The following is a 19,986-nucleotide window of genomic DNA, read 5'->3' as shown; positions in this document are numbered from 1 at the left end:
TCCTTGTTTCAACATTATATTCCAATCAGTATGAATTTTGAAGTCTAAGCATGATTAGCTTTTATGTCTAGCAGATCTAAAAGCAGATGCCTAGTTAATGCTTTCCTATGCAGTCTCCATTACTAATTCCTTCTTTCCAATATATCCAACCCAAATATTAAACGTGCAAAAGATCAGACCAACATCTCTGCTAAAATTCCAGCTTATACATTCAGCAGTTTTGAAGCTCTGTTCACCCTAGTCTTCTCTGAATGTAGGAATGTTCACACAAACAAGAAGTAAATTTCCCTTTTTTTTTTTTTCTCCCAAAAGCGTGCTACCTCACCTTCCTGTCCTATGTTTAGAATGCCACTGTAGCCGAGGCTTTTAAGATATCTATATATCTATGTGTATCTATCTATCTATCTAAAAAAAAGAAATAACTTAATTGAATCCTTCAATGAATTAATCCCCTTAAATATATCCAGCAACACTGTGGAAAAAATGGAAACTATGAAGAAATAAAGTGACAGCTCTCCTGATTAAGTCAATGTTCTGACATACAAATCACTGCAGGATGTGCTGTCTTGAATTTGACTTTGATCCTGTTGGGAAGCTTAGGTTATAATATGCTCCTCATGTAATTTAGCAGGTTTCTATTCAGTGAGGATATAGTTCCACAATAAACTAAGAATAATAAAGCAGGTTGCAGGAGGAAATGAAGATGGTTTTCCAGTCTGTTAGTCCTGATCTAGTGGGAGGATTATGGGATCAGGTGGAGCTGTTGATTATTAATTTTATTTCTTTTGATATCACACATAAAAGAATGTTTTTCGTGTTGTTACCTTATTAAAGGAGGTGATGATGGTCTGGGGAAAGTAAGAGGTGTTAGACAGTCCTGAACCAGGTGACACGTGTTGAATGCAGAAACCAGGCTTGTGATGGATGAGTTACTGCCAGATGACTTTTTTGAGTTTTACTTGTGTTTTGCTTGAAAATATCCAGGAATTTCTTAATGATGTACAGATTCGACCCCACATTTAGAAATTTCAGTTAAGTGTAGAGAACATAAGTTCTGATGAATTTTTGATTCCTGTTAGTTTACATGAAGTTAATTTATATACTAATGCATGGGTACAGTCTGTGGGAAGAGAACAGATTGATAGTGTTGTTTTGAGAAAATGAAGAATGACTGTTCTTCATATAGTTTGCAAATAGCATTTCTTTCGCCAAATTTTCAGCAATGGATGAGGTTTCTGTAACAATTAAGGCTTGGTTCTGAGAGAGAAACTTCTCTGTGCAGCCATGGTACAGTTAAGAAATACAAAATAAAAATTATGTGGTTATTGTCACATGAGTAATTCAATTTGTTGGAAATACATTTAAAATTACCCCCTTATTGCATTTCCTTTACATTTCCCCCCCCCCCCCCCCCGCCCGGTAACTACTAGATAAGATTCTTTTGGAATGCAGGCAGGATTTGCATAACAGTGTTGTGTTCTGAGCTACAGTCAAAGGAGCTGATAAGTATTTTTCTTTTAGGAAAAAAAGAAAAATTGCAAAGTCTAAAGGGTAAAAATATGATAAGTTTTAGAAAAGTCTTGAATTATTGCAGTTATATGAAGTTTAAATCAATATTAACACTGAAATATGGTGTAGGGAAAAGTGCCTGTCCGAGGTCAAAGGATTCAATGGGAAGTCTATAGAAGAGTTACTCTGGTCTGTTCTGCGGTCTGTTAACTGGGACAAGTGGATGCTCTTACTTGCTCTTTTGATGACCTTGTTGAGTAACTTCCTTGCTCTGTTTCAGTATTTTCTCACTGTAAATGCTCCTCTGTGAAGGGATTTGAAGTCTTGTTAAAACTACCATGCAAAAGCTAGGTGATACTGTTAGGGCATGATTTTTCAGGAATTACCAAGTACATAGCCATGGAAATCAGGAACATGAGAGAACTGAAGTAAAGCATACTGGATCACCGGTTTTTAATCTTTCTACCTCTATTAAAAACAAGTATTCATTTGCATATTTTGTGGAAATTCTGTGGCTTTGTCAGTTTTTATGAAACTTCGAATGCACAAATCACCATGTTGATTTATGAGCGCGCACTTAAAGGAGGATTTATTTTTGGATTTGCAGCCTTTATTAATTTGCAGAAATTAGTGCTTTCACGTAGATCCTGACTTTCTTTGTCACTGTAACTCTAAGGATAAATGCACATTGAAAGACTTTATTCTTTTTTCTGGCTTCTAAAAGAATTTTGCCCTCGAATTATAAAGTTCAGACTGCTAAGGTGATTGCTATTTGTTTAACAGAACTTCAAGTTTTTCCAGTGTCATCTGTTTAGTCACATAAAGTGTTTTTTCAAAGTTTTTATTTTTATGTTTGTGCATTTTGTTTGCTTTAAAGAAAAATATTTTACTTTTCCATTTGGATATTGTTCATGATCATCCAATGAATTATTTTTGTTATTGTTTGTAATCTAAAATTAAACAAGGAAGAGGCTTTCCAGAGATGTACCTGTATTAAAACTGTGTTTTGACAGAATCACAAAGAATAGCTGAGGTTGGAAAGGTCCTCTGGAGATCACCTTGACCAACCTCTCTGCTCAAAGCAGGGGTGATTACAGCAGGTTGCTCCAAACATTGTCCAGTTGAGTTTTGAATATTTCCAAGGATATTCGATTCCACAATGTCTCTGAGCAACCTGTTCCAGTCTTTGACCATCCTCTCTATAAAAAGAAATGTCTTTTCTTTCTTTTACATTGGATTTCTTGTAATCTAATTTTTGCCCATCACCTCTGGCCTGTTCACTGGATAACAGTGAGAAGAGTTTGGCTCCCTCTTTCTTACCTTCTCCCAACAGGCATTTAATTTTATTTGAATTATTTAGTTATTTTAAAAACACATTCTGCAAATATGATGATGATGATATCAGTAAGGCAAGGAAATTAAGAGGAGTCTTACTGTTGCAAATTTTCTTAATTCTTCCAGCAGACTTTCCAAATTGTAACAGTTTATTATTAATACTTTATTAATACTTCTTTTTCCTGTATTTGAGTTACTTTTTGGTTCCATTTTGACTAGTCGAAATGTGTGTGTCTATCATTACTCTGTAAGAGAAATACTAGATTAAATGAATATTTTCTTCTTCTCTTGGTAAATGGGATTTAACTGTTTTGGTCAACTCCTGTCTTTGTTCTTATGAATCTTGCCTTCTGCTGCCATCCTCTTTGCCAAATGTACATGGTCAACTATTTACAGATCATATACCTTTTGTCATCTTTCTTTATTGCTATGGTTCATCAAAAATTTCTACTGAAATAATTTTCTTAGGGGGAAAAAAAAAGCTGTTTTGAGAAAATGCAAACATCTATTGGAAAGTTTTGGTTCTGTTGAAGCTACCAGGAGCTATAACCGTCTGTTTTCTTGGCTTGAACCTGAACAGGTGCCAAGAAACCAACTGATGTGATCTGTGAGTAGGAATGTCATGAATAAGTGAGCTGCCTACCTGCTCGGTTTACAGCAAAAGAATTCTTATTTTTGCTGAAATTCCCTGCTGAACACGAACTCTGAATTACAAGTTCAATGTACGGTGTAATTTTATATACCTAAATTTGCATATGGTAATATTCATAAGAAATTTTCGTTGAAAGAGCATAAGGTCTTTAAAGGTTTCTATAACTTAGATAATGTTATTAATGTGAACGAATATATATCTAAAATTACAAGGGTAATTTATTGAGTAAATGCTCACCCTCACTATCTGCCACTCTGATTAAAGTGTTGCTTTTGACACGTGACATCAAAACTTTAAAATATGAGTCTGTTGGAGGCCTTGTATCTTCTTGGTCCTTATCTGTCTGTTGTTTTATCATCTGTTCCTCGGACAATGTGCCTCTTGGTTTTTCCCTTCTCCAGGCTGAGGAGTTTTTAACGTCTTCCATCTTGGCTGGATTCTTGACAAGTTTTTCCTCACTGATTTCACAAGGACTCTCACTTTTATCCTTCTGTTGTTGTTTTTAATCTCCTTCCTATTGTGGTATGCTACCTTTTATAAACAAAGATCTAGTAAGCTTTATTCAATTGAAGGTCAGCCTTTTTTTGTACTAGTACTCTTGAAACTCAATATCTTGTGTATTGTCTCTGCCAGAAAGCCTCACCTTTAGCATATAACTTGATTTATACTTAGTTTATAAGTTATAAAGGTAGTATAAGTTTACAAGAGGATTCCTTCTTTTCTTTCACAGTTCTTGAGGCTGCTTAGGACCATTTGTACTTGCATGCATACTACAATCTCTTCCTGATTAGGCTTTCCATATAGATATTTACATTCATGTGCCTAGGACGTTGGGTTTTTGTCCTGTATAACTCCGCATGCAACTTTTTTTAATGCTGTATTTCTTCTGCTGACTTTGGTCTGTGAGCCTTTCTCCATGTTCAGCTGAGTATCACTAACTTTTTTCAAGTGTTTTTTCAGCAGCACTAGGAGCTTCTTAATCTCAGAAACAGCCCTGAGCAAAGCTTAGTTAAATCTGTTTCTGTGGTTGATAAAGCAGTTGTCATGACCTTCTTGTCTTTTTCTCTGTGAATAGTCTTGTGTACAGGATCTGCTGTGTCATTTATAAAGATCGCTCCTCACAGAAGTGTTCTTTTATCTGAACTTCGAATCATTTGAGCAGAACTGTGAGGAGGACTTTTCTTACTGCCAATGGGCTGAGTAATCGCTTCAAAGTTCATGCAGCTCTTTAGGTCACCTTTTTTTGTGTCTTTCCTTGGTGTCAGAAGTATTTTTTTCAAATACCGTTATACAGCACCTGCAACTCCCTAATTAGCTTCCTTGTTCTGCCATAGTCTGTTAACCACATTTAAAAAGAAATAAATAAATTGTCCACTATGTTAGTGATGCTGATTTGCCTTTTGAGATCTATGTGGCAGTGTAATGAATATTTGTTCAAGGCATTCCTTTGGATCAGTGCACAGCCTCCTTACAGCATTTTTGAGTCTTCACCAAGCTCTTTGAATTGTTGTTTTATCTCAAACGAAAAGAATGGGTTCCCACAGATGTATCTAATCCTACTCCAAATTCTTACTGAAGGATGTGAACATCTTTTGTTCAAATGCCACGAGTCCAAACTAATTGGTAACACAAAGTATCACTGCACAGGAGTGATTTTAAGTTCCCAATCAAGATAAGTTTACTTGCCTTGAATGAAAAAATAGTTGAAAATCTTGGAGAACTTTTAAGTGTCCTCTTAAAGACAGGTCAGACAGTTTGGTCAGTCATTTACTGACTAATCTCTGAGTAGTGAGGAAGTTTTTCATGTGGTCCTGGACTCTGTTTGCCATCAACCACAGGTATGTAGACAGCATTATCACCCTCTCAAGCCTCTGTTTTGCTGGACTGAACAGGCTGTCATTCTACTGATGATCTATCTTTTACATGCTTGCCAGTTTGAGTTCATCTTTCTGACGTGTATGATGATAGTAGCATGCAGTTCACATTTCTATTTAGATCCCATCAGCTCCTTGTACAGTAAGTCTGAAATTTCCACATGGTTCATCCAAACGTCTTATATTAGGTAGTTTCTTTGTCTTCTAGTTTCTTTTTCTGAGGCTCAGTATTCCATGCCAAGCAAAACTTTACGAAATGTCCTAGGCCTGCACCTTTTTTTTTTTTTTTTTTTTAGCCAGATAAGACTGAACTTAGGGTAAACCCTCAAATATTACATTGAAGTATGCAGGAGACAACTGCCAACTGTACAAACCCCATGCAGATGGGATGCGGCATGTGATTCTGGTATGTCCTAGCAGAGACTAAGTATAATTTTCTGATCTAGAGACATTTTTTTTCTACCCGGGATAAACTGCCCTTTGAGTCAGTTTGTGAAGCCAAGAAACTTGTTCTATGACTTTGTATGCGTTGGTTTGCAACGCTAGGTGAAGTCTGAGATATAGTAGGATGTGTTTTCAGTCAATATTTAAGTAAATCAATCATTACTTATCAAAACAGATGGCATTGCTGTTTGAGGTATGTCGTTCATGAAGACTGGAAAGTATGTTTTGCATCCCTTTAAAAGAACTCAGAATACTTCACTATGATATTTGATTTTAGTAAATGTGCCCAAGAGGATGCTAAACACACGTTATCCCTTTTCTTTGGGTTCTGATGGCGTAAGTTACTTTACTATTAAGAGACAATGTGCTCTTTTGTGCACGGGCTGAATGAAATCCCCATACACTGAGTGTGGCGAAAATCACATTTTAGTTCTGTAAAGTGTTCCTTAAGAGACAGTTCCTTCCTTCCTTCCTTGAGAAAGAGCTCTATCCTTTCTGCTTTTTTTTTTTTTTTCCAAGAATGCTGCAGTATGGATTAGAAGAGCCATGTAATTAGAGTTTTTCTGCTTGAAGTAATCTGGTTGAGATTCGTTTTGGTGTCATTTTCACAGCTGAGTTTATTTTTCAGAGAAACACTCTCCTTATCTTAGTTTAAATATCATCGTCTGGGATTAGAGTCCAATATTGAGCTGGTTAATGTAAGATTAAATGTGAAGATTTAAGTCAGATTGTTCAGTTATGAAATATTGCACAGAAGTACGCAGTTCAGATGTTGTATTTCTGTAATCCATTATTTGCTTTCTCTTCTCTCCCAATTTTTACAGGAAGATATCTACATGTATGGAGGTAAAATTGAAGCAAATAATGGCAATGTTACTGATGAGCTGTGGATTTTCAACATACACAGTCAAACATGGAGTACCAGGACTCCTGCAGTACTTGTACATGGCCAACAATATGCTGTGGAAGGTCATTCCGCACACATAGTGGAGCTGGACAGCAGAGACGTGGTTATGATTATAATTTTTGGATATTCTGCCATATATGGTTACACAAGCATTGTGCAGGAATACTACATTAGTAAGTACCTTTCAAATAATTTTTACCGTATACTGGTTATTAAAAAAAAAAAAAATAAAAATCCCTATTTCTTTTTTAAAGCAAAGAACGCTCTATTTTTTCAGGAAGAAAAATATGTATTTTGCAAAATAAATAAAACCTCATCTTTTTTCCTTCAAGTTGTGTAGATCAGATTCCTTGTCAAGCAGTAGTATTTCATACATGTTTGGAATATAAGGGCTTTGGCTGTGTTATTGTGTGCATGGCTGCGGTACTTGAGAGGGGTAAAGGCTGAAACCAGAAATTCCATGTAGTGTTATTGTTCTTCTGAATCTTACTTTTTTACCCCAGTCTTACTGTTTTTACCACAAGTAGATAGAGTAAGAAAGAATAAGTAGAGGAAAAAAAATAAAGGGAAAACCAGAATACAATGAAGAGTGCTTACTACAGTAATTTAGTTAGTTTGAAGGTTATTTAATGTTGCTATAATGCTTTATTTTAATTTTTGGAATGTAATAACTTAGTTCATCATTGTATGTAGGGTTCTCTCTAAAGTGTAATCGTATTGCTGCTAGAGGAATTAATGTCTGTGTGGGATTCCCCTTGCGAATTGCAGGCTTTTCCTAGGGGTGATTTTAAATGCTAGAATTAAATAAACCAAGAAGGTTTTAAAAAATCTTTTATTTGGTACAACTAAGATATTATTTCAATAGAATAAACATGGAAAATCTACAACACCTGATACATTTTAGGAATATTTATATGTCCACTAATTCAAATGATAATATTATCTTTTTTTTTTTATTCCTAGTTTTCTATAGAATTGATCTGAGTTCCTCAGTTATTTAAGCAATCACAGAAGGCATAATAAAAAAAAATCAAAGCAATATTTATATGTTAAGGTATAATTTTTTAATAGTTCAGTTTAACTTCTTTTGCATGTATGCATGTGTATTTAAACACTATTTAAGCAGACTTGTGGGCTGGGGAAATCCCTTCAAAACTCAGAGGGTTCTTATGCTTCCGGGCATATTATTTCTGATGGTTGCCTTGAAATTTTCTAACAATGTTGAGCAAGGATAAAAGAGAATGGGAATAAGAGGGAGAACTTTATCCACACTGAAAAATTTGATTGAACTGCATAAAACTACTGTAAAACTCCAGTCTTACAATTTTGTTGTGAAACACCATTCTAAGATTTGTTGAGTATTGAAGGCCAGCTTTTTGAAAAACTTAATTTCTGCAAGTTTCGATTTAACCTACCGGAGATATTTTTTTTTCATGAAGACAAAACCAGGTTGTTCTAGTTTTGTGCGTGCCCATTTACTATAATGTCTGTTAGAACGTTGAATTATTTGCTTTTTCACATGCTGTTTGTTTAGTCTGGAGCAGAAGTACCAATATTATTCTCACCTATTATTGTGCTTAGTTTAATTATGAAGAGGGGTACATGGTTCACTTTGTAATGTAAAATTTTCTGTCTGCTGGCTTTTATTGCTGGCCTCAAGGCTGAAAAGTACAACTTGTTCCTATTTTAATTATTTTTAATGTTAAAGCTATGTTTGTGGATGATTAATAAAACAGATTATAACTAAGCGTATATAAAGCAAAAAAAAAAGAGAAAAAACCCACCTTTCATACCATGGTGATAAGCTTTGAACAGGATAAACACTTATTTTTTCGGCGGTTATGGGTCTGAGTTATTCTCAAGTTTTTATGTTTCCTTTCTGAGGTAATTTTATCACATTCTAGTGAGCAATTTAGTTTATTAGAGAAAACATGCTTCACTTGCATCAAATATAAAGTAACCTTGTAACAAAGTAGGGTATTGCTGTGGACACCCATTGATTTCAGTGAGTCTACTCACATGACAAAGGATTATTGACTCGTACAGTGCTTTGCAAAACATGGTCTATATGCTGTAACTGAACCATTTTTGCTGTGGATAATTCTCATGTTTCATTTTACCTCATTTCATCTCCCTCCTTCCCCTTCCCTAGAAGTTAAATGAATTTTGTGGCAAATTTTCCTGAAATCTGTATCAGCTGTATAATTTATCTACCATTTTGTAGCTGTAGGATCGTTTTTAACCGTGACATTCCAGATAGTGTTTCACCTGAGAATGACTAGGTGTTTTGGGACTTCGGCAGCCCAGAAGCCAAACTTAAAAGACATAGAATCGTAGAATAGTTTGGATTGGAAGGGACCTTAGAAGCTCATCCAGTCCAACCCCTGCCATGAGCAGGGACATCTTCACCCAGATCAGGTTGCTCAGAGCCCCGTCCAGCCTGGCAGTGAAGTGATGGATGTATTGCTGTGAACCCACCTGAGCAGGAAAGAAAACTTGTTATAAAAAGGCTTCTGACATTACGGAAAGAAAAATTACAGTCCAGCTTTCTCTCTCTGCTTGCTTTTAAAACACACATTGCCCTAACATTTCAAACTGCACTGCTTTATTCTTTCTAAATGTTATCAGCCATGGCTTTTAGTCCTAATGACTAAATTACCTAAATACCTAGAACCCTACTGAAAGAAAGAGGCAGAGGCAACTTACCCTTTCGTTTGTATGAATTGAAACCTCTAGTGATCCAGTCCTGTTAATGAACTTGAAATGTGGAAGGTCGTCTTTAGTTACTGTGACCCTGATTTCCATGGGGTCTGTGTCAAGAAACATCTAAAGAAGACTTAATTCTTTGTGGATTCCCTAGCTTTTCACCTAGGTACGTAGTTCTTAAGAACAAAACATGCGAATCAAATGTATGCATGGTCTGAACACTTTTCTGGTATTTTCTGATTAGTGAAGTAAGTAATTTCTGTCAATGTCAAATTCTGGAAAAATCAGACATGGTTTGCAGGCAGATTTTCACCATGCCAAAGCAGAGGAATTCATTTTTACTCCTAAGGTATGGTGATTGTTGCAGTAAACAGGGCTTGCTATTGTCCTTTATCACTATACCTAGAGTTACGACTTTTGAGGAACCAATAAATCCTGGTATGAGAATTATGTGAATGATTTTACTAACTTGAACCATAAACCTTTTCTGGGTTACTCCCCAGGGAAATTTATTTCCCTTGAGGTTAGCAGTACCTCATAAACCTTCTAAGAATCTCAGTGTGAGTCTCAAGGTGAATATAATAATGGTGTTTTGTTTCAGCTGAGGTGTATAAAAGCTCCTCGTATATTAAGAAACTTCTGGGTAAGTCTTCTATGGTGTTTTTTATTAATTTTTTTAGAAGACAGATTTGTTTGGATTAGCAGCATATCACTTCTCAAAGTTTCACATGACTGGTTTGGTCGATCGAGTACTTTATCTGATCTATTGATAGAAAGAGTGTGATCTCTGATTATGAGAATTTATGTAAATACCTTCAATAAAAAATGGATTTCCATTTAAAAAAATGGGTGAAGATCTATAGCAATGAATTTTTTTTAAAGGCAGATCATATGCATATTGCATATTGTCTTTAAATTCAGACAGAAGTGTATTTTTTTGTCTAAATGATGCAATATTTAAGATGCTGAAGAAGCATGAAGAAATCAAAACTGCATATATACGTTTCAATATTCAAAATTCAGGCAGCTCAACTAAATTTTAGAAAGGGAAATAGAAGGAGAACCTGTAATGCTACTTTTGACTTTTATTTCAGATAGATGTAATGAATCCCACATTTAAGTAGTTATCCGAAGCACATGATTTTTATTATGCACGAAAGAACAGCTATTCGTATTCCTGCCCAACCCGTCTAAAGCTATGCAATACACAATTTTACTGTGACGGTGTTCTAAATGCTACATGAACCAGTGAGATATAAATGCAAAATATTCTATTATGCATATGATCAACACCATTGTGTAAATTTATGTGGAGAAAGAGTAATTTTTCTCTGAAAAGCATATATACCAATCTTTATGACTGATCGCTATTTAAATGAAAAAATGAGGATGGTTTTGGTGATAGAAAGGTGTATCTGCAGGTTGACTCCTCGCCAACCCTCTTACATAAATTGTGTTAAGTAAATCTATTTGTTAGCAAGGTAATATGTATGTAAAATACAGTATTACTGGTACAAATTTGATGTTGGTGTTCAGAGTTGCAGTTCTTAATAGCTTAATAATATCCAACGTAGAGATTGTAATAAAATACTAGTTACATTACGCTATATATATATATATTTATATATATATATATATATATTTATATATATATATAAATAATGTAAATATACTGCATCAGAGATAAATAGTGTATTACACAAATATTCGTATACACAAAAAATCAACACAAAGTCTTATAATTTCATCCATACTTCATAACTTGCTTTAAGCACTTGTTACTGAAAAAAAATGTAACTAGTTCATAGATGCTGTGCTGAAAACCATTTAATGAAAGTAGAATAGCAACAGTAATAACGGAAAGTCATGAGTCTTTTCACGGAAGAGAAGAATCTGGAGGAAAAAGAGGTAATCTCAAACTACCTACATAACATCAGATAAAAATGGAAATGAAATTTAAACTAACTTTCATATGAAGCAAGGTGTATGGTGGTGTGTGCTAGCTGTTGATAAATAGCTTCATGAGGGCAGCCAATTTAAGAATTATGAGACCACTCCATTCTGGAAGTCCTTGTCCACACTTTCTGTTCTTCTGACATAATCTTCAAGAGGCTGTTAGTGAATAATTTCTTCCATTTCACATCTGTAGAACTGGCTCCATAATCATCAGAGGCTCTTCTGAATGGGCTGGCTTCTGCAGGAAATACCTCCTGCCTTGCTCTTCTTGTGACTTTTGTCATCAGATGGGATGATGGAGCGGGGGGGGAAGAAAAAAAAAAAGAAAAAAAAAAAAGGAAATCTCAGGGCCGCAAGCAACAAGAATTCACTTAACCTCTCTGTCTTTTTTGTTTCTATTGTAAAATATTTTCCAGTTGTGTTTTATTCTTTAGTCATAACAGCTGTTGTGAAGGGTTTTATTTGGTGTCTCCTTGCAGTGATTAATGATGTGATGTGAAATGTGGGTTTAGGTGTCAGTTTAATAAGCTGCTATCAAATTATCTTGCTGTGTGGTTTTGAGCAACTGAGTAAGTACATTTGCAGTTAAATAACTAAGAAACAGTAGTTGGAAACTGATTTTAGCCTTATAATTTTACATTTTACTAGCAAAGTGTCTGTCTGTATCCACCTGTACTTTGAGCTACGTTACATTAAGCTTCTCACAACTGGCAGCAGTTCAGTTTGAGCCAGACTTCTCCAGTTTCCCCATGGCTGAGCACAGGGGTTTCTCATGAAGCTGAAGTAGCTGGAGCTCTGAATTCTCATCAGCCCTCTCTGTTGGGACAAACTTAAGGTTGAGAGAGAATTAATCGTAACTCTTAATTTCATGTTTTCCAAAAGGCTGGGCCTTTTTTTAATTTGTTTGTTTGTGTGTAATGAACTCCCACTAGAGAGTGTAAGATACTGCCTGACACCTGTAGCAGTGATGTATTTCATATTTAATGAACAATGGCAAATAATAGTCTAATAACATTATCCGATTGCAGATATTTTGAGTCACTGGTACTTCTTAAAACAAGTCTCTATTTATTGTTGTATTTATAATCGTAGTGAAAATGAATTTATATATTTAGAACTCCTAGTATTTTGTGTTTGCAATAGTAAGCCTTAAACCTATGTGTTTGTACTTCTGTTCCAGGGTCTAATTCTTGGCTAGTACCAGAAACAAAAGGAGCAATTGTGCAAGGTGGATATGGCCATACGAGTGTCTATGATGAACTGACAAAATCTGTTTATGTCCATGGTGGATACAAAGCGTTACCTGGCAATAAGTATGGATTGGTGGATGATCTTTACAGATATGAAGTTAATACTCGGACATGGTAAGTGGGGTTTATAAAGTAGGAAATAAATTTATTTATTACGGAAAAAGAAAACATAAACATAGAGTAAGGTTCTAGAAAAGTCACGTAGATGCCTCCGTATCCTTTGCATGTTGCAGAACAGCACATTCTCGGCATCAAAATGGAAGAATAGTGGTGAGGGATTAGACTTTAGCCAGGGGATTAATGGAGCTACACATGGAAGGAATGGCGGGGAGGAAGCTTTGCACATGTTCTACAAATTAAGAAAAGGTTCTTAAGTTCAGACATAACCACCATGCAGATGTAGTACACGTGTGCTGTTTCCACAGGGCATGAATATACTGCTGATGCACACTCAGGTAGCTGTTATGTAAATAAGTAGAGAAATCTAAGAACTGTGGACATTTATTTTTTACAAAACTATCACAAATAAGAGAAAATTCCTAGTATTGTTTAGGGATCATTAGTTATTAATATTCTTGGTGTTCCTGTTTTTGTCAGTTCCTTGTCCCTCAAGTTTATTGTAACTTATGAATGCTTCATATATGTTATGTATAGAAATTGATCTTAAGTGTTTTTTTTCTTACTTTAGAGATGATTTGAGATCAAGAAGTAATTCTTAGCACATTTTATTCTTGCAATTAAATATTTGTGTTGAGCACTAATGGCTTAACTTCAAGCACACAACATGTACTCTCAGATCTTGGAAACATATGGGTTTGATTTCAGAGGTTCTTGATTTTTGAATGCCACTAAAGCATGGTTGTTGGAAACATTATTACAAGAATTTTTTGTCCCTTTTAATGTATTTTTAAATTGCTGGAATTTCAATGCTCTCTTATTATACTTTGCTCTTGGAACAGAGTGATATTGTGTCCTTTGAAGGTCTGTTTAACAATGTAATAATTATTGGAAAAATTTTATTCATTATTCATTAAAAACTAATAACGAATGCTTCTATCAACTCTATACTAGTGTGACATTCTCTGGAGCTTGTAGAGAACTTCACTCTTTTATTCATTTCATGAGTATTACACTGGAAATCAGTTGTACTATGGGACTGAAACCTGGCTGAGGATGGGATAATGACATGTAGGAAAAAACCCTTTTTTGCTGTATCTTTGACATAATCAATATCCAAACCACTCAGTGAGGCAACTGAGCCTGAATGTGTCACGTACTAGGATGGGGTAGGAGGAAGAGGTAGGATCACAATGGCTTTATCATGCCCATGTCTATGGCTTTTTTCACACTTGCATTTGCTTGTCCCTCACTCTCTGTTTTTCTCTTGCACTCGCTCACTCTGTTTCTCTGCCTCATCTGGCTGAGGTTCATACCTGTCACTAAGTCTTGGCATACAAAGCTGATGACTTGTTTTATTCAGTGGGACGTGGGTTTTCATTTCTTCGTATCAATTAGGGAGAAGCTTTATGTTTCTTGGAATGTGAGGGGGTGATATCTTAATTCCTAGCGTGAACATTATTTCTGATACATGATGGAGAACTACAGCATGTGTGATACTAGCATTGCTTTGCACTACTTGCATATTGCTGCAGCTGGCAACTGCAGGCAATGTGGTGCTGGGCTTAGATAATGGCCTGAAAATGGAAGCACCTGCCGACTCCTGGGTATTTCTGTTACCATTATAATATCGTTCTGCTGTATGCAGCACTTGGCATCGGTATAGTTAACATGGACTGATGTTTGCAGGTACACGTATCTGTGCATCAATAACGAATTCAGTGTAAAGTGTACTGCTCACATAATTTGCATGGGGTGGGTATGTGTTGGAGAGTTCTGAAGATTGCTCTCATCAGTGATGCTATGAATAGTGAAAATCATGGACAAATTAGCAAACTTGATCAGTATTATGCTTCCACTTCTGTTGAATCTTGGGGAAAATTTACTGTTGTCAGGAAGGATGAAACTTGGCATACAATATGCAAAACTGAGGGGAAAAAATAACCTTGTGCAATGTGAGGATCAGCTCTGGGGCAATACACATGGTTGACAAGTGGAAAAGTCAGTAGTCGAAAGAAAAAATGTGAGGGTTGCTCACTGTGGAGAGGAGAGAGTCCTTAGTTTTCTGTGAAACAGTCTACGGCTCTTTAGGCCTTTAGTGATCAAGACAACTATTTGCAGACAGCTGCAAGGCAGGATAATCAAGACAGAGCCTAGTGTATAGCAGTTAATGTAAATTAGGATGTAGGAGCTGTAGAAAACTGATAAAGCAGAAGACAGAAAGAAATCTGTAGTCCAAATGATAAGGACAACTTGTTCTTAGTATATTATAATTCTTTCAACTCATAGCAGAAATGTTCCTCCAATGCTAGTTGAAAATAACTGTTGAAAATAATGTCTTGTTCTGTTTACTTGTCACTCTTCGTTTTGTATGTTGCTAACTGATAAGTAGAACCCAAATACCATGTTGTTCTAGATAGAATACTTACGGTATCTGTATGGAGCTACTTCCTGGTTAGAAAACCACACTTACATGGTGCTCTGTTTTCAATGTAAATTACTCAGAAATACACAACAAAAATGCAAGTCACTTAAGAGAACAAAAACAAAGGTTAGAACCAGAAGCACACTGGTGGTATGCTGGTGGCTTGAAGGAGTTACCATATTTTTAAGCAGTTAAAAACCCCCACCTCATTTACTTTCATTTAATCTTTGGTATTTCCTTTGACCTTCTTTCTAAGGGTAGGGGGGAATCTGTTTAAATGACAATAGGAGAATTTAGGTTTAATGCCTTCCTCTCAGCTTCCCCCAGACCCAGTGATGGTGTGAAAATCTTGAACAAATGTTATCAGTGCAGTTCAAGAGAGACAGTGTTATTCAGTCAGAAGGAGAGATTGTAAAGTCAGTATGTTTGTTACAGGAAATGAGTGACAAAACAGTTTAATTGCAGGTGTGAGCAGTGTGCAGTAACACGAGTGAAAGTGAGAGCTTAAACTTGAAAACTGTTGGATTACTTAGGCAAATAAAAGGTTATTAGGGGAATGTAAGTAATAATCAGCTCTTCACAAACGTGTCTACAGCTGGTCTACTTGACTAATTGAAGCTGGCAAAACCCACAAATAGTTACTCTCTCCCTTCCTAAGACTTATTTGCTGTGCTTGAATCAAGTTTGCATTCTGTTCTACTAGCCCCACCTGCCACTTTTAAACTGGCACAAAGCAAACTGCACAGACAGGCTGAAGAAATAAATGAGGAGAGATCAAAGACTCAATGTGTGGGGACTATTTTTTTTGGTACTGAAATGCTATATGTTTGAGTTTGCTGGCCTGAATATATTTATGAAGCAGTGCAAGTGTTCTTCATCATACCTCAAACAACTTCTACCAGTTCTTTTCCAGCTCTGTGTGTGTTTACTTAATTATAATAATAATAATAATAATAAAGTTGTCTCCTTTTCCAGTACTTAGGATGGTCTAAAAATTATTTTACCCTTTTAAAGAATTCTTTATTGGATTTCTTGATGATAAAAGCAACTTGGCGAAGGATATACAAGAATAGGAATTAATAATATGAATGGGTTTTCATTCAGTTTTGAGTAAAATTTACCATATCATTAATCATTTCTGAAGAATGTAAACATGATATAATTTATTTTCTTGAATTATTTGACATACTTTTTATTAATTAGGAAAAAGCATGCATTTTAAATGAGTCCTAAATATACTTATTGTAACATGAGGAAATTAATAATCTTAGAAACATCAGAATACATTTAATCATATTTACTGGGTAATAGCTTTAGTGTAGCGTTTTCATTGTATTTTGTATTGTTTTAATCTATATATTTTCTTGATGTGCATATATAGTTTTTCACATGTTAGTATGTATTAATTCTTATATTTTGCAGGACTATTTTGAAAGAGAGTGGCTTTGCAAGGTATCTTCATTCAGCTGTCTTAATCAATGGAGCTATCCTCGTTTTTGGTGGAAACACTCATAATGATACTTCCCTGAGTAATGGTGCAAAGTGCTTTTCTGCTGACTTTCTTGCATATGATATAGGTATGTATTGTATTTTTCTCATTCGAGTATTAAATATTACCATGTGGCTTCCTCAAGTCCAGCTAATGTGGTCCTTTAAACTCTTGATTCCAAACACCTTGAAGTTATGTATAATGTATATTGTAAATTAAAAGCAGGCTTTTGTCCAATAATAGTCTTAAGTTTTTGGTTTGTGGGACAAAGCACAGTAGCTAAAATGATCAGTTTATAAAAATGTGCATAATACTGTCGTAGAATATCAGTACTGGATATGTTAACAAAAGAATTGCATTTTGGTATTATGAAAATGTACTGAATGGAGACTCTCGTGGTTATTACCACCAAGTGTTGATTTATTTTTCATATTGAATATATACGTAGTACTAATAAAATAAGAAGAAAGAAGCATTGAAGCCATTCTCAAGGCCCTGGATATTTTTGTAGAATTTTGGCAACACAGATTTAAGAAAGACTAACTCAAACATGGCAAGTGGTATTAAGGCCGGCTGAAGCTTGAGGAGCCTTTGGGAGATAATAAAAAGATGTGGTATATTTAGTTTTGCTAGAGAGTGCTTGAGAGCAGAAAAGATTGTTGTTTATAAATATATGATAAGCAGCTACCCTCCAAAGTGCATTCTTAAGGTAAACACAGTATTGTGACAAGACTAGATGGGTGTAAGCTTTCAGTCTGTAGAATGGTTCCAACCATTAGAGCTGTGCAGTTACGGAAAAGCCTCCCTATAGGATTGTGAAAGCTGTAAATTTAAGTGAATTTAATGAGTCCATAATCTGTTTCCTGTCTTGTTTATTGCCACTGCTGTTCTTCCCATAAATAGCTTTTTCCCCTTCCCCAATTTTCATGACCGTATTTTATGCATAGGCTGCAAATATAAACACACAGGTCATATTTGGGCCAAAAAGCACAGCCCCTTGTCCTGGGAGCTAAAAATTGGGAGATGTTATTCGAGTAGTCTGGGAAATGGACTTGTGCATGATCCTGTTGCAAAAAGCTTGGGGATAGTGCCGGGAACTGTCTTGCGGAAGCGTTCGTCAGCTGACTACGGTCTAGAAGAGAGTGAGACATGATCATTTTTATAGGACTAGCTGATGGCTCTTTATGGCTTTCTGTATAGATACCAACACAATATGTTTGCTTTCATGTGAAAATGATCAGTAAATTGAGTACATGGAACACATATGTGTTTAGTTCCTGCCAGTATCACCAAGTGTGCAATTGACTGTATCCCTGCATGACGTGTTCTGTAGCTGCTCGTAGGCATCTGGTGGTGTGAGCAATTGATTTTGTTCTCATTTCAGTTTACATCTGGTTTTAATTTTTAATGAAACAGAGCTCCCTCGTTATTTTACAGGATAATATTACTTATTGTTCTACATTTATTTGTAGAATGTGCACTTGAAAATCAATAGTATGAGTCCCAAGATCTGAATGTGTAACTTTGTGACTTTCACACACCGAGAGGCTTTGTCCTATTTCATAAAAATGTTGTACGCTGCGTTGTTGTTTTTTCTTAAGGTGGAACAATATTTCAGTTCTTCTAGTTGCCTATAATATTTAATTTAGTATTTGTATTTTGTTGCAAGTCACATTCTCCATGTTTATCAAACTGCTGAAGTACAAAAGAAACAGATGTAGTAGTTACGCTTTAAAAAAAAAAATCTATGAAGATTGATTTGATACAAACTTAATTTTCTCTATTATTTGTGTTGCAAAATTAAAAACAGTTTCACAGCACACATTAGATACAGATATAGTTTTTCAGAAAATAGTAAGTACTTATTTTACTAAGAAACAGATAATTATGGAATAGATACATTTTAGAATTTTATTTACCTTGTATCATGAGTTTTTGAACAACGCTTGGAAGACAAAATATATGATTCCATCAGTATATTTCCTAGATTCCTTGCAAATGATGGAGCGTTATGCTCTTTCTTGTAGATAATAGGTGCTTTCTGGAAACCAGCTGACTCCTAGAGATAGAGCCTATACTATTTATGTTCAAGTCCAGGCTATAGAGTACTTGTGATTGTATCTCTTTGTATATGTGACAGTTTTATGGATAGATTGCTTCAGCTTTTTATTATCCATGAAAACACTTATTGTTTTTCATATCAATGTGAAATAACTATTTGGGAGGTTTAATCTCAGTTAAGTTTAGCTGTTGAAAAGGTCAGTTTCTAATACAATCTGGTAATCCAAACTCCCTCTCTAGTCAATGGAGGGAGGTGAGGATCTCCAGAGAGCAATTAATTTTACCAAGCTCAGGATAGAGCTGCTTTTTTTTTTCTTCTTTTTCTGGAATCGATTGTTGCTGAACTAGCCTACATGCATAAGTTTTGAGCCAGTTAGATGCGAGTGTCGTGATCCAAGAACTGAATTCAGTTTGGGCTCAGATGCTCCAGTTGACCTGCAGTTTTCTAACTGATATTGCAGTGTTTCTTTATCCACTGCTCACCGAAGTGCTGTAGTTACCTGTTCAGTACATAGAAAGAAGCTGAAGGGCCTCAGCTGGTGACATGCTGCCTGCTATAGGTGTAACTGTTGGTGTTCAAACTGGGAGCTTTATTCAGTTCTTCCATTTATAGCATTTTGAAAGATACTTGTAGCAGTTTTCTCACTTAGAAAAAGGTTTTGGGTAGATGTATATAGCAAAAATGTGTATGCACTGCTTCTGCAAATTTGTGCTTTGTGATGGCTCTTTGGAAATCAGGGAGTTATATATCCAAAGGACAGTTTGTGTACAGTCATCACACAAAATAATGACAGTTAGTATTATACAAACTGGGATGTACATGTCTGAAAATCTGGCTACATGATTGTAATTAATTAAAGGGATTTATCCTTCAAAATAAGATACGATCTTTTTCTTAGTCTGTGCTGTGTAGCTGAGGAACTATATGTTAGGAGCTGTACCCTGAGTTCTTCCAGTTCCTTAGCACTACTTTGGAATATAGAATAACTGCTTATCACCACTGACTTAAAATTCTACAAAGTGCTCAGATCCCGCAGACATTAGTTTAAATAAACGTGTAATAGAACTAGAGGGGAAGTGTGACACACATCAGTATTGATTTTTTGCTTATGTTTTCTTCTTGATACAAAGTTTGACATTAGTTCAGTCTGCTTTTTGTCCTTCAGGAGCAAAATCACACGAGTGAGTTACTGTTACTGTTGGCCTCAAGTCTCACAGCTGCCCGTGTAGCGGTAGAGTGGCTCAATCGGGCTAGTGCGGT

The 19,986-nt window shown here is 35.6% G+C and overlaps 1 protein-coding gene across 2 annotated transcripts in view; it reads left to right on the top strand.

Moving 5' to 3' along the window:
- The window catches only part of ATRNL1 (attractin like 1), a 491,115-nt gene that overhangs the window by 66,877 nt on the left and 404,252 nt on the right, over positions 1–19,986 (top strand). For both annotated transcript variants that reach the window (XM_065639123.1, XM_065639122.1), the window contains exons 8-10: positions 6,639–6,894; positions 12,564–12,747; positions 16,598–16,752. In XM_065639123.1, coding sequence (XP_065495195.1) covers positions 6,639–6,894; positions 12,564–12,747; positions 16,598–16,752 — 595 coding nt within the window. The remainder of the gene's footprint in view (positions 1–6,638; positions 6,895–12,563; positions 12,748–16,597; positions 16,753–19,986) is intronic.

Source organism: Caloenas nicobarica, chromosome 7 (genome assembly GCF_036013445.1).
Source record: "Caloenas nicobarica isolate bCalNic1 chromosome 7, bCalNic1.hap1, whole genome shotgun sequence".
Lineage (NCBI taxonomy): Eukaryota > Metazoa > Chordata > Aves > Columbiformes > Columbidae > Caloenas > Caloenas nicobarica.
The sequence above is the reverse complement of the archived record's forward strand: the minus strand, read 5'-3'. Positions and strand labels throughout refer to the sequence as shown.